General features: G+C 46.1%; 2 protein-coding genes across 2 annotated transcripts in view; both read left to right on the top strand.

Annotated features, from left to right (window-relative positions):
• The window catches only part of LOC306979209 (myosin phosphatase Rho interacting protein), a 69,784-nt gene extending 65,050 nt beyond the window's left edge, over nt 1-4,734 (top strand). Inside the window, exons 21-25 of the mRNA XM_079578064.1 lie at nt 501-611; nt 1,193-1,279; nt 1,351-1,513; nt 1,953-2,035; nt 4,288-4,734. Coding sequence (XP_079434190.1) covers nt 501-611; nt 1,193-1,279; nt 1,351-1,513; nt 1,953-2,035; nt 4,288-4,359 — 516 coding nt within the window. The 3' untranslated portion in view covers nt 4,360-4,734. The remainder of the gene's footprint in view (nt 1-500; nt 612-1,192; nt 1,280-1,350; nt 1,514-1,952; nt 2,036-4,287) is intronic.
• A 2,621-nt stretch (nt 4,735-7,355) lies between these two features.
• LOC306979120 (uncharacterized protein) lies at nt 7,356-18,528 on the top strand. The gene is made up of 6 exons (XM_079577953.1): nt 7,356-7,537; nt 9,305-11,976; nt 14,049-14,142; nt 14,735-14,784; nt 14,852-14,916; nt 17,998-18,528. The coding sequence occupies exons 2-5, from the start codon at nt 9,310-9,312 to the stop codon at nt 14,897-14,899; spliced, it is 2,859 nt and encodes a 952-aa protein (XP_079434079.1). The 5' UTR covers nt 7,356-7,537; nt 9,305-9,309; the 3' UTR covers nt 14,900-14,916; nt 17,998-18,528.
• Nucleotides 18,529-26,051: the final 7,523 nt, after the last annotated feature.

Raw genomic sequence — 26,051 nt, 5'->3', positions numbered from 1 at the left:
ATTTCAAGATGACATTTTTAAAAATGCCACTGTTTTTAGTATATTTTAGTCTAATTTTAGAGTATAAAATGGCATATGATTTGTGAAATCCTTTTAAATATCCAAAAGTTTAAATACAATAAAATGTTTTTTTCTGTCCTAAAGTAGCATAAGAGGGAATAATGTAATGGGGTCCCGAGTTGTTTAGCCAAAAAAGTTTGGGAACCACAGTTTCAAATTGATATCTCTACATGTATCTATGTGATCAGATTCACCTGCAGCATCTCGCCTTAACAGGGATTCTCAAGCATCAGTGAGAATAAAGGCCCTGTACCTGATCTGTTTCCTGGTGGTTGAATGAAGTTGGTTTTGTCCAGCTTTAGTAAACTCTAGAAGTGGACATTTGTGAAACGACGCTGTGACAAGTTGTGGATGGCCTTTGTGTGACGTGACCCTGAAAGGTGACCCTGAACGTGGTCATGTAAGCGTCACGTCATGGTTGTGTGATTGTGTGTTGGCAGGAGCTGAACAACAGGCTGGCTGCAGAGATCACCAAGATGCGCTCCATGGTGTCAGAGGACGGCTGCGGCGAGAGCACCACCATACAGGGCAAGGAGCTCTACGAGCTAGAGGTGACTTAATGTTTCTTTAAGTGCCCCCCACCAGCATCAGCAGTGACGGGGAGGGAGAGAGCTGAGTCAGGGAGAAGCTCCAACCACACATCCAGCTGATGACCTCACCAAACATAAACTACCACTACTTCTAAAAATGATTTGACCGTTTCAGCCTCTTTTTGTCAGATACATTTTATACACAAGCACAAAAATCGGTCCCATTTTAGTTTTCGATTATTTACTTTTACATATTGAACAGATCCCAAAGACTGGGCTCCCAGTAAAGAGCCGTAAATCCATCAGTAGTGTGCATGCTGCTCTGAGCAGGAGGGAGAGAGGGAGGGGATGAGACACGTCAGAACTGTTCATTTAGGAATGATTAGAACTAAAGATTTGAAACAAACAACTCCTTATTACATCTCATCACTGCCTCTTGCAGATTTACATCTTGTTGCTAGTGGGACTAATGGAGAAGTTAGTCATAGCATTAGCTCCTCCACACACAGTAAAATGACTCCTTTCAGAGCCAGGGCTGTATTGTGATAATTGTATATGTGTATCATTCCTGGTTTGTTCATTTGTGTCTTTCCTCTGTCCAGGTGATGCTGCGGGTGAAGGAGTCCGAGGTGCAGTATCTGAAACAGGAGATCAACTCTCTGAAAGACGAGCTCCAGTCTGCACAGAGAGTACGCTTCCCTTCTGACTGTGCTTAGTGTGTGTCATTAGTGCTTTATTCTAACTGGTGTGCTGTTTGCAGGATAAGAAGTACTCCACAGACAAGTACAAGGACATCTACACAGAGCTGAGCATCGTGAAGGCCAAAGCGGAGCGAGACCTGGGCCGGCTGAAGGAGCAGCTGCAGCTGGCCCACGAGGCTCTGGGAGAGGCCGAGCTGGAGGAGGTGGACCGCGGAGGATACGGTACTTCAGCTTCATCATGCAGGAGTCTGACTCACTCCATACTTGGTAGTGCTAAGAAGTTTGTAGCCACAGCTGCCCTGAGGTAGACTGAGGGAAGGGAGGCTGCCAATCTGGGCCATTTGCTCCTCCGCCCACCTCTAACCACAAAAAAACATTCCTTGATGTAGCATCGAAGCTAAATATTGAGCAGACATGGATACTCCGGGTCGTGTTTAGCACAGAGCTGTGTTGTTTTGTAATGTAGATAATACAGGGCAGGTGGAGAAGGAGATAAGCAAATATAGTATATTTCAAATCAGTATCTCGTATCAAATATCAGAATAAGATCAGTGCCAATGATCAGCCTGGCTCTTACAAGTTAAAGAGGTAAAGGCATGTGTTGCCTGCATCTGAATGTTTTCAGTTTGATCTCTAACTTTGAATGTGGCTGTGCCCTCAGACATCATGAAGTCCAAGAGCAACCCCGACATCCTCAAGATGGCAGCCGCCGCCAAGCGCTCGGAGCGCACTTTGAGGTCAAAGGTGAGCGTGCCGTGACATGTTTCTGTGATGCACTGGCACGTTTCCAGTGTGTGCTGTGGGGCAGTTGGTACAGCCTCTGTCGCTTGTTATTTTCACTTTTAGCCTCTTTTCTTTTTGCCTAAACTGTAAAGTATTGTAGCCTCTGATCCAGGTGGTTCCTGTGATCCCTCGTTACATTTCGAAAATATGGTTCTTCACTCCAACAGCTCATTTGATTTGGTCACATGGAGTGTGTTTGCATGCACTGGAGTATCCCGTTATTATCCATATTCTGATAATCATCCTAGGCCTGTGAACTTTAAAGAGCCGCACGTTCAAAGCACAGTCATTGTAGTTGGTTCAAAGGGAGTAGAGTACAAAGTGAATGAGGAATATCCTGAAGCAGAACAATAAAGGTGTCTTAGGTCAGGCTCTTTTGCAGTTGCAGCGTCTAAGATGATTCAGTTGGACTTGCTGCTGTAGAAGTCAGATGAGCGACCACACGGGTCACACAGACCCACTGGAAACTGCCAAATCAAATGTTTTCTGCCCCTCTTGTTACTGCTAAGCATTTTGTGCGCGCTAACCCGTGTCCAATCCCACTGCGTCTCCTGTGCGAGTGCTGCCCCCTGCAGGTGTCCTGTTGCACGTGTAGCTGATGTGTGTTGTGTGTTTCCCCAGTCTGTGAGTGGAGACATGCCCTGGGACAGTTAGGGCAGCAGGGCCAGTGCAGCCTCCTGTCTCGGCTTTAGGTAACGGACACTGCTCTGTGGGACACTCTCCTGTCAGCTCCCTGCGCCTGGTGCACTCACAGACTCTGCAACGTCAAACAGGGACAAACTTTCACACACACTGGCCCTTCAATTCTGCTTTTTCACTACGCTACAGAAAGTAAAGCAGGTTTTGACAAAGTTAGTCACACTCTTTGGAAAAAGGTACATTGTTAGAGAAAGACGCAATAACAAATCCTACCATAAAGTTGGATGGAGAGCTCACGCGGTCCCCCACTCATCTGCACAATAACTCAGAGGAGCAAACCCTATAGCTGTCTTCTTCCTCTGCCTCTGTCTGCGGTGTTTACGGCACACCGGGCCGGAGGCAGCACGATGCAAAATAAATGTGTATAATTCTCTCACTGCTGAAATCTTATTCACCACATACCCAGCTCCCGGGTCTGTGTTTACAGACACTCAGTCTGGGTTTAAAGAATAATCTAATCGAATTTATAAACTTTTAAGGGAACAGGCCACTGTTTTCCATACTGAGATATGTTCTTACCTGAGCTTAGACGAGTTCATACGTACCTGTCTGGTCTTTGTGCCTGTGGAAGACCTTGGTCGCTTCAAACTTCCCCCCGTTTGGAGCTATAGGAATACATAGGCAGAGGCCAAATGCTAAAAATATCTTTGGTTGTTTTGCGTGACTGAGGGCACACACAAAGACCAGACAGTTGCACATCAACTCGTCTAAGCTCAGGTAAGAACATATCTCAGTATGGAAAAACAGTGGCCTGTTCCTTTAAGTTCTTAACTCACTTTAATGAAAGTAAATGTAGCTGTAGGGAGAGAAAAGTCCAGTATTTCCAGTGGCTGATGGTGCTTAAACTGCACTTGGAACAGCGTGGACAGCTGTGGCTGATAGACAAGTGCAGCCTGTATATGTGCCGAAAGGTACGGTACTTGTGTGGTTCTAACCATAAGCAACAACAGTGTGTCATAACTATTCTGATGCACTGTGTTCGGTTAAATATCAATGTGGTATCCAGTATACTAATCTACTCCCCTGCATCTTGGCCAGGACACTCTTGAAAAAGAGATTTTTAATCTCAATGAGTTTTATCCTGGATAAATAAAGGACAAATAAAAAAATAAAAAAAATCTAATCATTTAGCTGTGACAAATGTGCTGAATGTAGCAAGTGAATTTCTCCATTGTGAGATCAATAAAGGATTATCTGATCTTATCAAAAAATAGTATTTTTTTTTTTACAATCTTTGACCAACAGTGACATCTTCATAGAGTAAACCTGTTGGCTGCTCCAAATGCCCTGGGGTATTGGTGCCTTTTACCAACAAAAGTAGCAGATTTGAAGGTGGAAGTTTAAATGTCAGTCCCACACCCTCCATACGTTGCACTGTCTGTGAGCTAACTGCAGATCCAAACAGTGGTGTTCTGCTCTCTCCCTGGTGACTCTGGTGACTTTCTGACTGTACCTCCCCATGTCTGATACCACTGATGTCTCCCTAATGTCTTTTATCTGGCCTGTTCCTGCAGAGTCTAAAGGAGGGCCTGACCGCGGAACAGCGCCTCCACCTGTTCGACAACAAGGACCCGAAAGAATTCTGACGGCGCCGCACGTCCCACTGCATCGTAGCCCCCCCGCCCTCACCACACTGGTCACACGCCCGTCTATGTTATCGCCACTATGGTATGAAGTTTGTAGAGTCGGCATTCCCTGCACTTCAGTTAACTGTGACGTTTTTTTGTTTTGTAATTATTTCTTTTTTTTCTTTTTTGCTGCCATGTCTTACTGTAAATAGTGTTTTTAATAATAATGAACATCCGTCGACACTAAAAACTGTGTGTAAGCTACTGTTTTAAACTCCCCGCGGACTGTTGCTAGCCACTAATGTGACGAAGGTGAATGGCTCACACTACGGAGGCCCGAGAGGATGGAGCAAAAACATAATGAGATTTTTAGTTTGGTTCGAGTTTACTAAAGCAGAGAACTTCAGTTGGAAGTTTTGTCAGATTCACTACGATGTTGCAATTTCAATAATATCACATTATTTCGCAGATGAAGCATAACATTGAAAGTGGACACTGTTGTCTAAACCATGCTGTAACGTTGTTCCCTCAAAGACGTACCACAAATAGCGTTTCACTTCTTCCCAGTTAAATGAAGCGGTTTCTTCTTCTACTGTGTCAGCGCCTCATTCTGTACTTCTGTTATTGTTAAAACCAAAAACTGTCCTCCACATTTGTAAAGCCCATAATCCAACACTATATGCTCTAAGTGTGTTCATCACACTGCAGCTGAAAGTTATTCTCTCAGCTGCCAGCAGGAGGAGCCCCAGGCAAAGTCTTCACCAGCTGCAGCCCAGTCTTTCATTGGTACTATTTACATTTCAAATTATAAAATGTAAAATATCATCAAAAGAATGTTTTTAATTCTATTTTTAAAACCCATATTCACGATAACTGTATTTTCCCTTAAGGCGATGCACACCAAAAACAGTAACACCAAAAACAGCATCGCCCCCTCAGGCAGCGGTGGCCAGAGTTATATTTATATTTGTAACTTACCAGCTTTTTTCAGATCATTCTCTTCCCTTTTTCAGCTTGTACTGTGGTTCAGTAACAAAAAACGGAAAAAATGATCTAAGAAAGGCTCTGCTTAAACGTTACAGGTCACTCTGGCAATGCTGTTTACAAGCCTCACATTTGTCATAAATGCTTTGGCCTTCAGTTTGAACCAAACCCTTGAGCCTCCACAAACACAAGCTTTTTTTTTAATGTTCCAAGAGAGCGTCCCACGATTCCTCCACCGTCAGTGGGCGAAGTGTCTCACACTCACGTTTGATGAATCTGGTACGAAATACCTTCAGAAGATGACGATAATATTTAGGTAGAATTCTAGGGACTGTTTTTTTTTACCTTCTCAATTATGAAATATTTTACCAGCCAAAAAGCTTAAATTGACGTTGAAATTTTAAATATGAAAAACATGAAACTGTCATGAAGCAGCTGAACTACCTGATTTTTCATTCCACCTGTGACAGATACCACCAGCATCATCCATCAGACTATAATAATACAAATTTAAAAAGCCACGAAAGCCTGTCAACGTGACACAAATTGCACTGTTGAGTAAACCATGTGACCCTCAAAATAACTCCACACAAATGAACAGCAATATTTCAACTCGTCTTCACATTTGAATGTTTCCTAATAAGTTGGGACCAACATACCGAAATACTTCGAAGAATGTCCTCCGTTTTCTGACTTGGTGAATTGGTTTTGTCCTTCTCGGCCCTCCGTACTTTTCAACAACAACTCCGCGCTGATGAGCGAGGTAATACTTGCATAACACATATTTATGAATGAAAAGTGTGCATGTTTTTGTTTTTCCCACGTCCTGAGGTATCATTCCCGCTCGCTAAAGCACAAGTTCTCCACAGCACTACAGAACAAAGAGCTTCCATCCCGCTGCGCCGGCTCACACTAACGTTACATTTCGGAAACGGCTCACTGTGTATATGGGAAGATGGGAGGGAAAAGTGTACGGATGATTTTTTTTTTTTTCTTTTCCTGGAGATTTCACTCACTACAGTCATTGCAGTTTGTCTGGTTCAGTGGCAGTCCCTTTGTATTTATTGAAATGGTTGGGATCTTCACACTCCCACTCCTCTGTACTCTTATTGTAAATATAAAGCAAATATACACCAACTGACAACAGGTTTATTAGCAATAAATATTTTTGCACCCTTTGACTTGGTCTCATTTCTCTGCGTTCTCTTTTTCTGCTCTTTCAGAAGTGCACTGGAAAAAGAATAATCGTTTTAAGGAAGAAATTACATAAAATTAAAGAGATTAAATCTAAGGTTTGAGTAGATTTGGTCTGGTTTGAGACGAGATAAAACCTCTAGTGGTGGTTATTCTCTTAATTCAGATAATTCTGTCATTTCAAGTGAAAAACAATTATTTGTCTGATTTCAAGTGGGTTTTATTCTTGTTCCATTGGTGCTATAGCATTTGTACCTTGGGATTAGTTCAAACCAACTCAAATTCAACATAGAAGAACTTTAATTCAAGCAATTTTAAATCATTTATCTATTTTAAGATGGTCATTTTTCCAGTGTTGTGCTTTACTTTGGGCTAATTATCAGCGGCTTCGGCCCTATGTCTGTTTACAATACAGAAAATCGGCCCTTGTCTACCACTGTTCTAATGTGTAGAATGAGCCCAGACCTGCTCACCACAACTGCTTCTAAAGTCCTGCACTGTCACTCAGAAAGGTGTTACTTCCAAAGTGCCCTCATGCACCAGCTTAATATAGAACCTACAGTTACACTTATGACCTGAGGTGGCAGTAGTGAGTACAAAAATGACCAACTTTAATCTAGTCCCTGTAAAAAATAAAATTAAAAGCAAGTTAAGCAAGTCTACATGATAAATTTTTTTTTATGGTTAATTGTTTTTTAATAAACGAATAAATTGAATTGTGATTCTACAGAAACAAAAATATGTCCTTTTATTTTTGACCCGGCACCGGAAACCTGTTGCCGTAATGCTTTTACTTTGTAGCGAAGCCGGAAGTACCAGTTAAAATCTGATCTTGACGCCGCGGCAGTAAAACCGTAAACTGACTAGTGTGTTCCGTAAAGTGTGGCTCTTCAATGAACCGGGGCGGACTCCGCGCGCACAACCATCGCGATTTGGAGAAAAAGCGGCCGTGTTGGCAGAAATGAAGACTTGACTCGTGTTTCCGCCTGATCTGAGGGGCTCCGTGTGGCCCGTCCCGGTAAGTTTACCTCTGTCTTTGTCTCACGCACCGGGCCTGGTCTGTGGCCGCTCACTGGAACTCAGAACGTGGTGCCGCACTTCATTAGCAAAAAAGTTTAATTAAAAGCTCCGTGACTTTTGTCGGCTGAATCGTCGTGAATGTCAAATATGTGCAGATGTCTGGAACTGTCCTCGTGCCCTCTTCGAATCGGGTTATGACGAAACAGAAACATTTGACATGGATTTGTTATCGACATGTGTATTTGAACGTCGGTGGTTTGACGACTTTCCTCAGGGTAGAGTTAGCGGCAATAAACGATGACAGCTGGTTAAAAATGTGTTTTATGATACAAGGCAAAGTTTTTGCATTATTTCTATTCACCGAATTCTAAATTGTATTCTATTTATCTGAATACGTAGCTCGTACTGGTTGTCGTTGCCTTATCTCACAGAAAGATTAAAAAGTACTAAAAGTCTCGTAAAGTGTACGGGGTTTGACATGGGACAGACGTAACCGGAGCTAGCCGTGGCCTAGCAGTTAGCCTTAGCTCAGCAAAGCTACAGTATAATATACTGTACCTTTGCTATATGTATATTTTTTTCCTTTTGAGAATTATTTTGTCTATAAAATTCCGGTATATTTTTTATAAAACATGTTTTCTGTATAAATAATATTAAAATTGTGTTTGGTGATTGTAACATAATCTGAGCTCTCCAGTCTGTGAGCATTAATTATATTCAGCAAGACGTAATGTCACCTTCATTGTGCTCTGTGACAACAACACTGCCTGTATTATCACTTTACATTTGACAAAAAGAATGTTCAGTCAACATAGATGAATGAAGTTTACTATTAAAAACTAAAAAAAAAAAATCTTTCTTCTTTCAGTTTCATCATTCTTCACATTTATAACGCATATAATGACTACTAAACGCATCAGGCCTAAAAATGCCCTATCAGTTCATGATGTTTTTGTTGACCAAAACTCGGGAACAAAAATCACTGAAACCAGTCGGCTTTTGTTTGCGCCAGCCAGTCCCAAAGTCCAGGACATTGCAGACCCATTACTGATCCAAAACTCTCCCAGGGCCCCCCAATATTTATATTGACTTTATTTAAGGGGAAAGCTAAATACTGATTTAAAGTCAGTGTTTGTTCAATGTACTTGCTGTAGTGCCTCTGAGGCCAGCCAGGGGGCCCTGGACCCCCCTTTGGGAACCACTAGTTCACGATATTGAGCCGCACCTAATTCATCCAGTCATGTTTATTTTACTTATCCTTCATTTATACAGGTCTGTCCCTTGAGGCATATCCTTCAACATGCCGGGCGCGGCGGGCAGTACTGTGTATGTTTCCACGTGATACGAAGAGACGAATGAACAGCAAGTTACAGTATAATAGCATAATTAACAATCGATAAAACCCGTTAAATATCCACTGCATACAATGAAATTAAACTATGATCAATGGGTCAAAAAGTCCAAAAATGTCCTAGAAACACTGAGGTGTTAGAATTACATGTCCTTTATTGAAACTACATGTAAAAGTGTCACCGCTGACTTTGCTTTCATGATGCCCCGACAGAGACGCACAGTACTGAAACGCGTAGGCTGGTCCATGGTTAAATAAGTTCTATCACCTGAGGCAGTGTCTCAGACATAAATGACTTTATTATTGCCCCTTTCACTACAATAAGGTTTTTATTCAAGTCAGTCAAGCTTCTCATTTTCTAAAACGACTGATGGGTCACATAAGTTCTTACTCATGTCTCTGTTTCCTCTGCAGTTGTTATGGAGCAGCCTCCTGGAACAGATGACCTCCATACACCTCAGGACCTGTCCACATCCACCCTGCCCAATGTGCTTGACCTGACCAGGAAAAGAGGAGAGCAATGTGCCCTGGTCAGGGGAAACCCCGGCTGGTACCCCAATGCTGACTCCAACAGCGCTGGACTCCCGCTCCCAGACACTTCCCCCGTCAGTGCCCAGTGTGGCGATCAAATCCAGCCCGACAATGCCTTCTCCCACACCACGGTCACCCTGTCCTACGTGAGCCGGTCTCATGTCTTCTCCACTCATGACTCCTTATCCGTAAACTCCTCGGTTTATGGTGTGCCTACATTTAGCAAATACTCGCTCCAGACTCCGTGTGAGCTCGGGGAGACCAGCATAGCATTAAATCAACATTATCTGGACCATGTAGAAGGGGCTAGTGACCTTTCTGCGCAGACAGAACTCCTTCAGTCACTGTCTCAGGCGCAACTGGAACTTGAGACGGATACAAGACAGACTTATAACTTCAATGGGGAAGGTATTTCAAATACAGAATCACAGCTGGACACTACAGAACAGCGCAATGATTTTTTGCAGAACGGGGAGAACCTTTGGTTGAGTGAATCTTTAGACATTTGTGCTGAATCCTTACCCGAGTGCCCTGTAGCCTTAAAAGTGTCTGAAACTCTACACAAAGATTCCAATTCTTTATGCAAAAAATCGGACTATTCCAGAGACCATCATGAAAGTAGTTCAACAGTCCTACCAGAATGCACTCAATCTTTGCAAAGTTCAGAGTCCTTCCTGGAAAGTTCAAAATCCTCATCAATCAATCATCAACTTTCACAAGAATGTCTGGAGTTCTTGCCAGAGTCGTCAGAATTGATACCTGCGTCTTCGGAACTCATTAATGATCTTCCAGGATCCTCAAAACCGCCACCCAAAAACACAGAGGGTCTTGAACACAGTCTCCAAAACTCAACAGCGCCCTTGGGTGAGTGTGAGAACTTCTTACAAGAGTCCCAAGAACAAGGCACTGTCGATGTTTTGGACAGCGACAGTCCTGATATTGTGTTGGTCTCGTCTACACCTGCGAAGACTGTGGATAGACATTTGAGGGATATCATAAGCCCTTTGGAGGACCCCATGTCTCCTTCTGCTACCTCATTGGACAATATTGATGTCTTCATGTTACCAGAAGCCTCCAGTTCGCCGAGCGGGGACAACTCGTTATTAGAGACCACTGATGATCTTTCAAGGACCCAGGAAGCCATCCAGTTGCCTTCAGAAGACAACACACCTGGCTTGGCTTCAAATGAGATAAACAAACGGCCAGTTCGTAGGCGGAAGTCTGCTCTAGAGCCTCTTATCGACTTAACCGAAGATGCCTGCGAGGCAAATGTTTTGGAAAAAAATCTGAACAACGCAAAACTGATGAACGGCAACGCTAAGATTCAGAGAAGGGCGATAAATGAACGAAAACTACCAGTACGTGCCCGCAGAGGGATGCGCGTAGATTCTATTGTTATGAACATCAATTCAAGCAGGTATAATGTGTCCGGATGCATACGCACTGGTAAGAAAAGTCCCCAAATTGAAAGTAAGACGGAACTGCGAAAGAGCAATAGGCTTTCGAGAAGTATCAAGAAATTTGAGATTGAAGTAAAGCCAAAAGCCTCGCCTAAGAAAAAAGCAAGCACTAGCCCGGAAAACTGCAAACATTCTACCTCGGGTTTGGAGCTTCGAAGCACCGCAAGATCACTACAAGCAAGTCCACTCCAGTCAAAAAGAAAATCATCTAAAGATCAAAGTCCACGATCTGTGAACTCCCAAGAATCTCAAAAGAATAGTTGTCCAGACGTCACCGTCGAAAGTACTTCGTCAATTGCAGGAACGTCAAAATCTCCGACAAAACGTCAGAGCAAGACTAAAAACACGGAGCCCGCAAAGAAACCCCGCCCGAGAGCCAAGACAAAAGGCGCATCTAAGAAGAAACGGAAAATGTTTATAGGCGGCAACGCTTCCAGTATGTTTTCGCCCAAAGAGCCGGAGATCAAACTGAAGTACCTCAACTACAAAGAAGAGAAACGCGACTCGAAAATGGATTCCTTTAAACCGTTCGTTAGAGAGCAACGCAAGGAACAGGCACCGTCACTGTGTACCGTCGTCAACTATCCGGAAGAGGTCAAAACGCCAAGCAAACGCCACCATTCTCTGCAGTTCGTGTCTGCGGTTGTGCCCACTACGTCGTGTCTGCGGTTGGGCCGTGCGACGATGCAGGCCGACCAGCAGAGGGCGCTTGTGTGCTGCCTTTGTGGACAGTCTGCAAATACTATGGATTTAGGCGATCTCCACGGACCGTATTACACGGAAGCATACAAGCCGCCCACTAAAAAGTCAGATGAAGGATCAGAGGCGAAGGAGGAGGATTCTAGTGATTCTGCCTTGTCGGATTCTGAATTTCGCAGCGGGAGTAGAAAGTGGACATCTATAAAGGACGGCCGGAGTCCTGCGGCAAAGCGCGCCCGGGCGGATACAGAGGACTGGTACAGCCCCCCAGTGGTGCCCTTGGGTCCCTGCGAGTACTGGCTCCACGAGGACTGTGGGGTGTGGTCGGCCGGGGTGTTCCTGGTCCGGGGGAGAGTCTACGGACTGGAGGAGGCCGTGAGAGCCGCGCAGAGTATGGTAAAGCATCCACACAACAACGCCACATCATGGGGCTGAAGAGGGGAACTTCCTTTTCAACCTTTTTGGAGTGTAGTCTACACAATAAGCTCTATTTTATTTCACTGCAACTGTTCTCTGTAGATTTACGGAACTTTCTCAAAATATTTGTTTTCTCTCCTCTGGGACACTTAAACACAGCACATTTTCTAATCTTATACTATAGAATAAGTGTTTCTTGATCCTAATTCCTGGCTTTATTTATTGATCAACCCTTACATGAAAATTGTTTGAAATGTATATCGAAGTAAATAAATCTTCTTTATTCTAATTGAAATAAGCCACCCAAAATCCTGTCAGACAAATAATTTCTATCTAATATGTCAATAAATAAGTTTAAAAGTGGCTTTATTTGTTATATTTTGGTGGAGAAATGGAATAATACAGTAAAGATGTCTGGAAATTCTTAAAACTTTCTAAACATATGTGAGCAGGGTTATAGATCATGAAACTGGCCCACTGAATATTGAGTTACGGATGTTATTTGTTTTTGCCCCTCAGTTTGGAATCATTTAAAAGAAAAGAATGCACTGTATAGTGGTTAGGGTCACAGCTAAGGACGCACCGATCCCACACTGGTGTCAGGTAGAGCTGGGCCAACTCTCTGATTTTCTTCTTTCCATTCACGATTCGAAAACAAAACAACTGCTGACTGTATATACTTTAAATGTTTTCATATATTTTTTAGTTAAAGTGCATCAACAAACCCCATAATAGAAAAAGGCAATCGCTGTAAAAATCTGAAAAGTCACTGCAATTTTTGAGAAAGATTTTTAAACATCCACACTTTTAATAATAATAATAAAAAACAAAAATCTGAAAAGGTTTTCTGAAGATATGAGTCAATTTGACAGAACAACTCGATTTTTCACTCAAATAGATTTTGGCCAGCCCTAGTGTTGGGTATCGATTCCAAATATCTGACACAGTTTTGGCTCTAAATCGAAGTGATTATGGACATGCTGAACCTCGCTCTGAACTGAATCTGAGTTACATTTAAGAAATGTACTTTTGATTGCAAAATGCAACAGCGGTTTGCTAAAGCTAACAGCAACTCATCAAGGCTGGGACAGAAGCTATGGTTAGGTCATCTAAAGTGATCAAATAACATGTTTGTATTTCGTTCATGAAATGCTGTTAAAGAATAACTGATGGAACATTTGTAATGATCACTTTATGTGAGTCGTTTAATGTAACTTTAGCCTGTTATTGCCCAAGGATGTTTAGTTTTTTTACTTTACTAATAAGTGTCATTTATTCATAGATCTGTAACATCTCGTTTGCAAGAAAAGATGAGACTTTATTGATCTTCCACCTTTTCACTTGGATAAAGCCTCCTTTAAGAAAGTCTCTTAGTATCGGTTAATATCAGATATCGGCAGATCAAACCCCCAGTAAATCTGGATCAGTGCATCTTTAGTCACAGCAGCAGCAGCCACAGCTCCTCGTCTGAATGAGTAAAGTACATTGAACCACGACACTGGAGGAACGGTGTGTGTGATCGCTCCAATGGACAGTCATTCATCCACATTCTAAAATGTACATTAAAACATGTAAAAAAACATCTCTTGACACTGAATTGTCCCCCTTGAACCTGCCGGGGCCGTGGTCGGGACCTGGGCCGGGGCCGGGGCCGGGGCCTGGGCCTGGGCCGGGGTTGGAGTGCTGCTCGTCTGCTGTATCTCATGAATTGCGGATGTACCGGGCCTCTGCCTCGGCCTCCTCCTCCTCCGCTGCTGCAGCTGCACTCTGAGCCGTCCACTGGGAGTGAGATCTGTTTAAAGAATGTTAAATTGATTGTTCGGAGCGATCTTTTCTTAATTAACTGTCAGAGCTGTCAGGGGCTGCAGCTCAGGGACTAAAAAGAACTGCCTCCTTCACTGCGACTGTGCTGCATTCTCATTGGACAGACAGCAGGAAACGAGCACGTTAAACCTGTTCAGTCACATCATTAAGCTATAGAATGTTCCCTCCTTTCCCTGCCCTGGTGTGTGGGTGATGTTTGCTGACGTCCCGGCTGTGGTGTGTTGCAGAAGTGTTCGTCCTGCGGGGACAGAGGGGCGTCTCTGGGCTGTCTGTTCAAAGGCTGTGCCAACAAGTTCCACTACAGGTGTGCCCTGCACTCAGGTGAGTCTGACACGGAGCATTCAAAGTCATTAAGGAGCAACTGCCATTAAATCTACATTTGTTCGAAAATATCTTTCTTTCCCTTTTGCAGACATGTGACAACTGTGCTGCAGTTCTGACTGAACTTTTACACAATATCAACATTTACCTTCCTTCCCCTGTTTGGTCGACTGTTTACATATCTTACGAAATGAAATACTCTGCTCTGATTTTTTGCATTTGTGGCATCAAATGTTTTATTTAGGCATTAAAATGGAATTAAAAAGCAATGCCTCATTCACTTAGTTTTTGTCTTTTCTGCAGGGCTCATATTTCTAGTTAAGTGTGACTTGTGCCCATTAGTGGTTCTTAAATTGTTCCCCCTCACCCTGATGTCAGGCCTGGGTGATAAAGCACTTATTCAGATGAATAACCAAGAAGCCCATGTACCATGTTTGAGAAGCAGAGTGACACCGGGACGAGTCCATGACGTTCTCCTTTGTAGCTTTGACTCCTCCTAAACTGACATGTGGTTAAACTTCTTGTAGATCACAGATGGGTTTCTCAGCGCAGGCTCGTTTGTGTAAATGAGACTCCTCCTCTTCTCTTGCAGACTGTGTCCTGATGGAGGAGAACTTCTCCATCAAGTGCAGGAAGCACAAGGTAAGCATTAGCGCTCTCTGACTGAAGTGGAGCAGAGCTGCAGACTTTAACCGTGATGTTTCCACAGAACAAGACAATGAAAGTGTCTCAGAGCGGCCGGCGGGAGGAGAGGTGACGCCGGCACAGCGCCTGGTTAGTGCTCACTTTACCATTCTACAGAGTTAACCAAGAACATGCACTCAGGAGTGAGCCACAGCGCCTGGTTAGTGCTCACTTTACTATTCTACAGAGTTAACCAAGAACATGCACTCAGGAGTGAGCCACAGCGCCTGGTTAGTGCTCACTTTACCATTCTACAGAGTTAACTTAGGAGTGAGCCACAGCGCCTGGTTAGTGCTCACTTTACCATTCTACAGAGTTAACTTAGGAGTGAGCCACAGCGCCTGGTTAGTGCTCACTTTACCATTCTACAGAGTTAACTTAGGAGTGAGCCACAGCGCCTGGTTAGTGCTCACTTTACCATTCTACAGAGTTAACTTAGGAGTGAGCCACAGCGCCTGGTTAGTGCTCACTTTACCATTCTACAGAGTTAACTTAGGAGTGAGCCACAGCGCCTGGTTAGTGCTCACTTTACCATTCTACAGAGTTAACCAAGAACATGAACTCAGGAGTGAGCCACAGCGCCTGGTTAGTGCTCACTTTACCATTCTACAGAGTTAACCAAGAACATGCACTCAGGAGTGAGCCACAGCGCCTGGTTAGTGCTCACTTTACTATTCTACAGAGTTAACCAAGAACATGCACTCAGGAGTGAGCCACAGCGCCTGGTTAGTGCTCACTTTACCATTCTACAGAGTTAACTTAGGAGTGAGCCACAGCGCCTGGTTAGTGCTCACTTTACCATTCTACAGAGTTAACTTAGGAGTGAGCCACAGCGCCTGGTTAGTGCTCACTTTACCATTCTACAGAGTTAACTTAGGAGTGAGCCACAGCGCCTGGTTAGTGCTCACTTTACCATTCTACAGAGTTAACTTAGGAGTGAGCCACAGCGCCTGGTTAGTGCTCACTTTACCATTCTACAGAGTTAACTTAGGAGTGAGCCACAGCGCCTGGTTAGTGCTCACTTTACCATTCTACAGAGTTAACCAAGAACATGAACTCAGGAGTGAGCCACAGCGCCTGGTTAGTGCTCACTTTACCATTCTACAGAGTTAACCAAGAACATGCACTCAGGAGTGAGCCACAGCGCCTGGTTAGTGCTCACTTTACCATTCTACAGAGTTAACTTAGGAGTGAGCCACAGCGCCTGGTTAGTGCTCACTTTACCATTCTACAGAGTTAACTTAGGAGTGAGCCACAGCGCCTGGTTAGTGCGCACTTTACCATTCTACAGAGTTAACTTAGGAGTGAGCCACAGCGCCTGGTTAGTGCTCACTTTACCATTCTACAGAGTTAACTTAGGAGTGAGCCACAGCGCCTGGTTAGTGCTCACTTTACCATTCTACAGAGTTAACTTAGGAGTGAGCCACAGCGCCTGGTTAGTGCTCACTTTACCATTCTACAGAGTTAACCAAGAACATGAACTCAGGAGTGAGCCACAGCGCCTGGTTAGTGCTCACTTTACCATTCTACAGAGTTAACTTAGGAGTGAGCCACAGCGCCTGGTTAGTGCTCACTTTACCATTCTACAGAGTTAACTTAGGAGTGAGCCACAGCGCCTGGTTAGTGCTCACTTTACCATTCTACAGAATAATAATAATAATAAATTTTATTTATAATGCACTTTACATTTGACACCAAATCTCAAAGTGCTACAGCATAGTTAAAAACAAAACATCATAAAATACAACACAACATATATTAAAAGACAGGACTAAAAAACGAAAGCATTAGCTGTTAAAATAAGCTTTAGTAAAAAGGTGGGTTTTAAGTCCTTTTTTGAATGTGTCCACCGTCTGTGGGGCCCTGAGGTGGTCTGGGAGGGCGTTCCACAGGCAGGGAGCAGCGGCTTCAAAGGCCCTGTCGCCCATGGTTTTGAGCCGTGTCCTGGGCATGACCAGACGGTGCTGTTGGCCTGACCGGGTCCTGGTTGAGGTGTGTGGTGTGAGCAGTTCGGTGAGGTAAGTGGGGGCCACACCGTGCAGACAGTGATGGGTGTGCAAGAGGACCTTGTATTGTATGCGGGACTGAATGGGGAGCCAGTGCAGTGTACGGAGGATGGGGGTGATGTGCTCGTGTTTTCGCACCCTCATCAGGATCCTGGCAGCGCTGTTCTGAACATACTGGAGCTTTTGGAGGCTCCTGCCAGGGATCCCGATGAGGAGTGCATTACAGTAGTCCAGCCTGGAGGAGACAAAAGCATGAATGAGCTTCTCTGCAGCAGGAAGGGAGAGGGTGGGGCGCAGTTTGGAAATATTACGGAGGTGAAAGAAGGCAGTTTTGCAGATGGAGGTGACATGATTGTCAAAAGAAAGGTGGGGGTCAAATTTAACCCCTAGGTTAGTGACAGAGGGAGAGAGGGGAATGGTGTGTCCAAAGAATGAAACAGTGGTAATTGGAGAGGAGCAGAGTTGATGAGAGGTTCCAGTTTGAATGGCTTCTGTTTTAGAGCCATTCTAAAGAGTTAACTTAGGAGTGAGCCACAGCGCCTGGTTAGTGCTCACTTTACCATTCTACAGAGTTAACTTAGGAGTGAGCCACAGCGCCTGGTTAGTGCTCACTTTACCATTCTACAGAGTTAACTTAGGAGTGAGCCACAGCGCCTGGTTAGTGCGCACTTTACCATTCTACAGAGTTAACCAAGAACATGAACTCAGGAGTGAGCCCCTGGAACGGCTCCCTGATCTTTGATTGGAAAAGTGCATCATATGAGTCGTACCTTCATACAAGTGTCCCCTCCACAGTGCAGCACATGTGGGGCTTATGGATCAGGGTGAGCTCCTCAACCCTCTGCATTTGTGTGCACCTGAGTGGATCCTCAGGACGTGCTGCTCTTCCTCTCGTTATTTCCCTTTGAGTTAGTCGCGGTGTCTAAATAAATAGCTCAGTTTCCATGGCAGCAGTGACTTTCTGACGGACAGGAACAGCATCAGGTTAAAAACATTGCACTGGGACCAAGGCTTCACTGGGGGAATCTTCATCATCATGTGCAGCGAGATTCCAAAAAGAATGTTCCTGTCTTTTCTGTCCAGTCACAGCCATTCCAGTAATGGCTAAACCCACTTTTCTGTAGATCATTATTATCATTTAACTTGTGTATTTTTCCTCACCCAGACTGCAGCCGCCGACCCCTCCCTCTCCGGTGGCAACCATGGCGACCGTGGACCGAGACCCTCCCCGACCCTCCGTCAGCGGGGCCTTCTCCTGTTTACTCCCTCGACCTCGTATTTATGCTCTAACAATCCAAGCTCCTTTAATTTAAGAGCAGTTTCCTTTTATTTATTTGGAAATGTCTTTTTTTAAGTTATTTGGAAAGATGTCGACGGACTTAAAATGGTACTTAACTTAAACTCGGACGGACTCTGAGGGAATGTATTGGGACATGTGATGGAAGCACTTTGGAGCGACGCGTTCGATCGGCTTTACAGATCTCAAAGTTTACACTTAACGTTTGGACAAGAAGCACTTTTGTCCGCCGTCTTGGGCCTGCACGCTTTCCTGTTCACAGGGTTTTCGGGCCGGATTGTTGAAGAATTGTTTTTCCAGAAAGGCCTCAATCCCAATCTGACTTTCTGGCTTCTCCCTGCTGCCAGCGCGGTCCACTGCCTCTGTGTCCTTGGGCCAGACGCTCAAGTGTGATGCATTTTAAAATAGACTTTGAGGTGCTTTTACTTTGCCTTGAACCCCCTAAAAACATGCATTCACTTAGAATTTGTATAGCTTTTTTTCTGTAAAAAAAAGATTTACAATTAGGGCTGGGCACTGTTTACCTTTTTTTTCTCGATGCCAGTACTTTAACGATGCTTGATTTTCGATACCAATAGCTGAACAATACTTTTTTTCTAATACCTTTACTCAAATATAGAAAGTAGAACCAGAAAACAGATATACAGTGTCAGGTTCATCTCCAATGTCAAGACATGTGTGTAAAAGTCACGTGTTTACCTTAATAAATCCTTTCCGTAGTCCCTCTGGGAGTAATGGGATGATTGGGGGGGTCTACCATCTCCCCCTGGTGTCTCTGGCCAGAAAACCACACTTGCAACTTGACTGCCCCCAGGCCGGAGTCACCAATACACACTAATGGAATCACAAAGAAGAAGCTAACGGGCAAAGCTAACTGCGGGCTAGCGCCACTTAAACAGTATTTACAGCCACGTTTGAGTGGAAAACATGATCTCCACTGTGTAACTGGATGTGCCTTCACCTTTTCTGTCAGTGTAGGATTTACTCTCCAAGACATGCTACAACACCTGCAGTTGTGCCTATGGCCTCTAGGGGCACTGCTTTAACGGGAAACATGGGAAATTGTGGCATAGTTAAGGACAAATTGTGTAAAAAAAAAAAGTGTGTGGGGGGAGAATGAATTAGAGCTCCTTCGTTTGATTCTGTTCCTGGACCAACAGCATCAAAACTTGGATCTAAAGATATACAGTGATTGTTTATTTTATTTTTTTCCCGGTACCTGCTTTCCATACTTTTATGTCTTCGATACCTGTAGTATCTAAACTTTATTTTCCCCTGATAACATGCTGGTATTGTTTAACAGTGCCCAGCCCTGTTTACAGACAGACAGACAGACAGACACAGACAGACACACAGACAGACCGACCGAAGGCCCCATGAAAACGTTGCATTAAGTGGTGAACTTTCTCCTGATTGTTTTGAAATCCAAAGAACTACAGTACTCCTTTCCCCGACTTAACCCCGCACTCGTACTTTAGTAATGGATTGTAAAAACTGCTGGACGTCATTCACATTATGATTGTTATTTTGGAGAGGGGTTTGCTCACATATGTGTACACCGACACCGGAGGCAAAGAGGGTGAAGTGTCTGGCCCAAGGACACAACCACAGTCCAACCCCGACCTGCTGTAAATAGTTTGTCCAAAGCAGTTGGTGCACTTAAGACCGTCTGACACTGATGAGGGCCGGTAGAGCAGCTGTATGATTTTTGGAAAGTTCAGAATGTGTTAAAGGTTCATTTCCACCGTCTCCACGAAGGACCTGTGCCTTCCCGAGCCCGGCCCACTCCTGCGTTAGCCCCACACTGTCCTGGATTTACTTTCTCCATGAGCTGCAGCCTTTACGAAAGCTCCACGTGTTCAGTGTCAGGAGAGATGGGAAAAGGAGCACTTGAGTTTACACATGCCACCGCCGCGCTAGTATTCTCCCAACAGGCTGCGTTCACGAGACCGCCCTGAACTGAGGCTAAATGTGCGGCCCTTAAGAAAATCTATAAACTCCAATTAGACCCTGAAATGGTGATGTCAAATGTTGGAACGTTGTGATCGTGAACGCAGCCCACTTCCTGCTCCCGGCGCGTCTGAAAAAGGGCCTTTTCCTGTTTTTGAGCAAAGACAAATCGACAGCTCACAAAAGCACTTTTTAATTTTCCTGCTTTGAACTTTGAAAATCAGAAGGCGTACTTCTCCATCTCGCCTGCAGGGGGGAGTGCCGTGCCAGGGACTTTCTTTTTTTCTTCATTATTTTTTGTTTTTTTTACTCAAAGGCAGCTCGGAAAATATCTGCAAAGTCACCAGCAGCAAAACCTTCAGCCTTCAAAATGTGCCATTGTTTCTGCAATCAAGGATTCTCACTCCCACTGAACCAAATACTCTTTGTTTTCAATGTTTATTCTCAGGGCTGAGTCTCGGACGTTTTCATTTAGGATTGTTATGTTTTTAAAATGTGTCTGTCTTTTATTTTACAAACTGGAGACATGTAGCGTTTAAAGATGTCCAATGCAACCAGTTCATTCCGCCGTGTTCCTGTTTCTACCTGTGTGCTGAGCTGTTTTTTGGGGTGAAGAAAATCAACTGCCAACTTTGTTTTCACTCAATCTTTTGTACGGAGCAGAAGTGTCAAAATAAAATATTTTGTTCCATGAAAAATGTGTGTTTGCTTTGTGGCGGGAGAGCGTTCTCGTGTCGGGGTCAGTCTGTGATTATTTAAGGTTAATGTCATTGGAATGTGGTCCATATTAGTACAGACACAGGTACTGTATATTGATTCAAGTTCACATGGTTTAGTCCCTTATTTTTCCTTATATTTCTCCTACATTATACTGTCACCTGTCGTATGTATAATCTCAATGAACCCTCTGAATCTGGAGCCCATTTAGTTCAGAGGGCTAAAACAACGCCGCCCAAGAGGTGACTTCCTGTTTCGATCCAGCACGCCAAAATAAAAGCACCAATGTTGCAAGTACCAGTTGAATTAATCAATTTATTTTGGCGTGCTGGATCGAAACAGGAAGTCAGTTCTTGAGCGCCGTTGTTACGATTTGAAGTTAGTTGATTTGAAGCATGTCGAATTAAGGGCTTTTTATTTCCTAAATATTACACTTTTAATGCCACAAATGCAAAAAAATAATAATCTCAGCACATTTCATTCAGTAACATTTGTAAATGTTCAAACAGTTTTGATATTCCAAACTAAATTGGGCATGACAGCAAAGTTTTTAGCAAAGGATTTTGTAAAATTCCAGTCAGAACCGCAGCTGAATCAGTTTTAGATTCAACATTAGTTAGCAGTAAAAACAATGTTATTGTTGAGGGTTCTGTCTCTCAGAAGTTAGATTTTGAATCTGATTTCCTACTTTTTAATAAGTTTTAAGGCCTTCATTTTGGCATGATTAATTTGATGACTTTTAATGCCCTGTAGAAACCCTGACTTTAAAGGGATTAGATGCAAGTTTGCCATTTTATACTCACTACTGCCACCTCAGGTCATACGTGTAACTGCAGCTTCTGTATTAACCTCGTGCATGACGACTATTCGGACCTGAATTAACTCCTTTGTGAGTGACAGTGCAGGATTTTAGAGGCAGCTGTGGTGAACAGGTCTGAGCTCATTCTACACATTAACACATGGCTGGAACATGTAGGGGGAGGAAAATGCATCATTTTAACATTTTTAAACTACATATAGTCCCTTTAATACTACTGCAAAAATAAAACTTCTATAAAAAAGTATATTAATTTGCTCGAGTTGAGAACACTGCAAAAAGTAAGGCTGAAAGTAGTGACACAAGTACTTTTGCCCTTGATTTGAGTATTTCATCTTAAGAAATCTGTCCATGGGGTAAGATATTTGCACTTATGTTAAGATAAAAGAAATCACCACACTCAAAAATCATACTTGAAATAAAACTGTTGGGGTTTTTTTGGACACATTTCTAAAAATTGGACGGACAAATGTCGAACAATTTATGTCAACTTTACTTTTTGCAGTGAATTAAAGGAACAGGCCACGGTTTTTCCATACTGAGATATGTTCTTATCTGAGCCTAGACGAGTTGATGCGTACCTGTCTGGTCTTTGTGTGTGCCCTCAGTCACGCGAAACGACCAAATATGTTGTTAGCGTTTGGCCTCTCCCAATGTGTTCCTATAGCTCCAAACGGGGGTGAAGTTGGAAGCGACCACGCTCTTCCACAGGCACAAAGACCAGACAGGTACGGATCAACTCATCTAAGCTCAGGTAAGAACATATCTCAGTGTGGAAAAACGATGGCCTGTTCCTTTAAGTAAAGATTGTTTTGGTACAATATTTTTAAGCTTAAATGTAGACAGAAAACACCTTCTTCTTCCTATAGTAGATTTGATTACGTGGCAAGTCAAAATGAGTCAAATTTGGGCAAAGACCATAATGTGCAGTGACTTCACACCCACAGGTCCATATGGGACTGGCTCTACTTTGGAAATGGGATCATTGAAATGTAGAAAAGTTTGAAGTTCTCGTTGTTTGGAACATTTTCAAAAGAATCACAGAGTCCAGAACATGTGGCTTTTATTGACCAAACGGCAGCTGTACAGGAAGACACTTTGTACTGAGACAGGACACCGGGTCAGTCTGAGGGAGAGGACGGAGACACCGGGTCAGTCTGAGGGAGAGGACGGAGACACCGGGTCAGTCTGAGGGAGAGGACGGAGACACCGGGTCTGTCTGAGGGAGAGGGACGGAGACACCGGGTCTGTCTGAGGGAGAGGACGGAGACACCGGGTCAGTCTGAGGGACCGAGACACCGGGTCAGTCTGAGGGAGAGGGATGGAGACACCGGGTCAGTCTGAGGGAGAGGACGGAGACACCGGGTCAGTCTGAGGGAGAGGACGGAGACACCGGGTCTGTCTGAGGGAGAGGGACGGAGACACCGGGTCAGTCTGAGGGAGAGGACGGAGACACCGGGTCAGTCTGAGGGAGAGGGACGGAGACACCGGGTCAGTCTGAGGGAGAGGACGGAGACACCGGGTCAGTCTGAGGGAGAGGACGGAGACACCGGGTCAGTCTGAGGGAGAGGACGGAGACACCGGGTCAGTCTGAGGGAGAGGACGGAGACACCGGGTCAGTCTGAGGGACCGAGACACCGGGTCAGTCTGAGAGAGAGGACGGAGACACCGGGTCAGTCTGAGAGAGAGGGACGGAGACACCGGGTCTGTCTGAGGGAGAGGGACGGAGACACCGGGTCGGTCTGAGGGAGAGGACGGAGACACCGGGTCGGTCTGAGGGAGAGGACGGAGACACCGGGTCAGTCTGAGGGAGAGGGACGGAGACACCGGGTCAGTCTGAGGGAGAGGACGGAGACACCGGGTCAGTCTGAGGGAGAGGACGGAGACACCGGGTCAGTCTGAGGGAGAGGGACGGAGACACCGGGTCAGTCTGAGGGAGAGGGACGGAGACACCGGGTCAGTCTGAGGGAGAGGGACGGAGACACCGGGTCAGTCTGAGGGAGAGGGACAGAGACACCGGGTCAGTCTGAGGGAGAGGGACAGAGACACCGGGTCAGTCTGAGGGAGAGGGACAGAGACACCGGGTCAGTCTGAGGGAGAGGGACGGAGACACCGGGTCAGTCTGAGGGAGAGGGACGGAGACACCGGGTCAAGTCTGAGGGAGAGGACGGAGACACCGGGTCAGTCTGAGGGAGAGGACGGAGACACCGGGTCAGTCTGAGGGAGAGGACGGAGACACCGGGTCTGTCTGAGGGAGAGGGACGGAGACACCGGGTCTGTCTGAGGGAGAGGACGGAGACACCGGGTCAGTCTGAGGGAGAGGACGGAGACACCGGGTCAGTCTGAGGGAGAGGGACTGAGACACCGGGTCAGTCTGAGGGAGAGGACGGAGACACCGGGTCAGTCTGAGGGAGAGGGACTGAGACACCGGGTCAGTCTGAGGGAGAGGACGGAGACACCGGGTCTGTCTGAGGGAGAGGGACGGAGACACCGGGTCAGTCTGAGGGAGAGGACGGAGACACCGGGTCAGTCTGAGGGAGAGGGACAGAGACACCGGGTCAGTCTGAGGGAGAGGGACGGAGGGAGACACCGGGTCAGTCTGAGGGAGAGGGACGGAGACACCGGGTCAGTCTGAGGGAGAGGACGGAGACACCGGGTCGGTCTGAGGGAGAGGGACAGAGACACCGGGTCGGTCTGAGGGAGAGGACGGAGACACCGGGTCAGTCTGAGGGAGAGGGACTGAGACACCGGGTCAGTCTGAGGGAGAGGACGGAGACACCGGGTCGGTCTGAGGGAGAGGACGGAGACACCGGGTCGGTCTGAGGGAGAGGACGGAGACACCGGGTCAGTCTGAGGGAGAGGGACCGAGACACCGGGTCAGTCTGAGGGAGAGGACGGAGACACCGGGTCAGTCTGAGGGAGAGGGACCGAGACACCGGGTCAGTCTGAGGGAGAGGACGGAGACACCGGGTCGGTCTGAGGGAGAGGGACGGAGACACCGGGTCAGTCTGAGGGAGAGGACGGAGACACCGGGTCAGTCTGAGGGAGAGGGACCGAGACACCGGGTCAGTCTGAGGGAGAGGACGGAGACACCGGGTCAGTCTGAGGGAGAGGACGGAGACACCGGGTCTGTCTGAGGGAGAGGACGGAGACACCGGGTCAGTCTGAGGGAGAGGACGGAGACACCGGGTCGGTCTGAGGGAGAGGACGGAGACACCGGGTCGGTCTGAGGGAGAGGACGGAGACACCGGGTCAGTCTGAGGGAGAGGGACCGAGACACCGGGTCAGTCTGACGGAGAGGACGGAGACACCGGGTCAGTCTGAGGGAGAGGGACCGAGACACCGGGTCAGTCTGAGGGAGAGGACGGAGACACCGGGTCTGTCTGAGGGAGAGGGACGGAGACACCGGGTCAGTCTGAGGGAGAGGACGGAGACACCGGGTCGGTCTGAGGGAGAGGGACTGAGACACCGGGTCAGTCTGAGGGAGAGGACGGAGACACCGGGTCGGTCTGAGGGAGAGGGACGGAGACACCGGGTCAGTCTGAGGGAGAGGACGGAGACACCGAGTCAGTCTGAGGGAGAGGACGGAGACACCGGGTCAGTCTGAGGGAGAGGACGGAGACACCGGGTCTGTCTGAGGGAGAGGACGGAGACACCGGGTCAGTCTGAGGGACGGAGACACCGGGTCAGTCTGAGGGAGAGGACGGAGACACCGGGTCGGTCTGAGGGAGAGGACGGAGACACCGGGTCAGTCTGAGGGAGAGGACGGAGACACCGGGTCAGTCTGAGGGAGAGGACGGAGACACCGGGTCGGTCTGAGGGAGAGGGACTGAGACACCGGGTCAGTCTGAGGGAGAGGACGGAGACACCGGGTCAGTCTGAGGGAGAGGGACAGAGACACCGGGTCAGTCTGAGGGAGAGGACGGAGACACCGGGTCAGTCTGAGGGAGAGGGACAGAGACACCGGGGGGGCGGTCTGAGGGGGAGGACGGGGAGAGACACTGACTTCATGTCCTCTTGCAGACATGTGACAGACACTGATATACGTCCCTCCTTTGTTCTGGGACACAATGGGGAGATGAGCTCAGAGCGTGGCACCACCAGTCTCCTGTCTCGCCCTCCCCTGGCCCAGAGGGACACCCCAGGAAGAGGAGCACCCCCCAGGGAGAGGAGAGGGGCTGTACACATAGGATCATGCAGGAGCGGGCAGAGCGACCCTATAGGCCGGGCTCACAGGGGAAGTCTCTGGACCATTCACACAAACGAGTTCAGGGTCACATTCATTTACAGAGATTAACCAGGTCATAGTAGAAGCTTCCACAACCGTCGACTGGACTGGTTAGTTTGAGTTGAGCACATTTCACCAGACAGGATTTATAGCTGTTTATTCTATGGGATCTGCTCAAAAGATAACTATTTTTTTAGAGGTCGATCGATA

The sequence above is a fragment of the Gobius niger genome (assembly GCF_951799975.1).
Source record: "Gobius niger genome assembly, chromosome: 19".
NCBI classification, from domain to species: Eukaryota; Metazoa; Chordata; class Actinopteri; order Gobiiformes; family Gobiidae; genus Gobius; species Gobius niger.
This window is presented reverse-complemented; position numbering and strand designations above follow the sequence as displayed.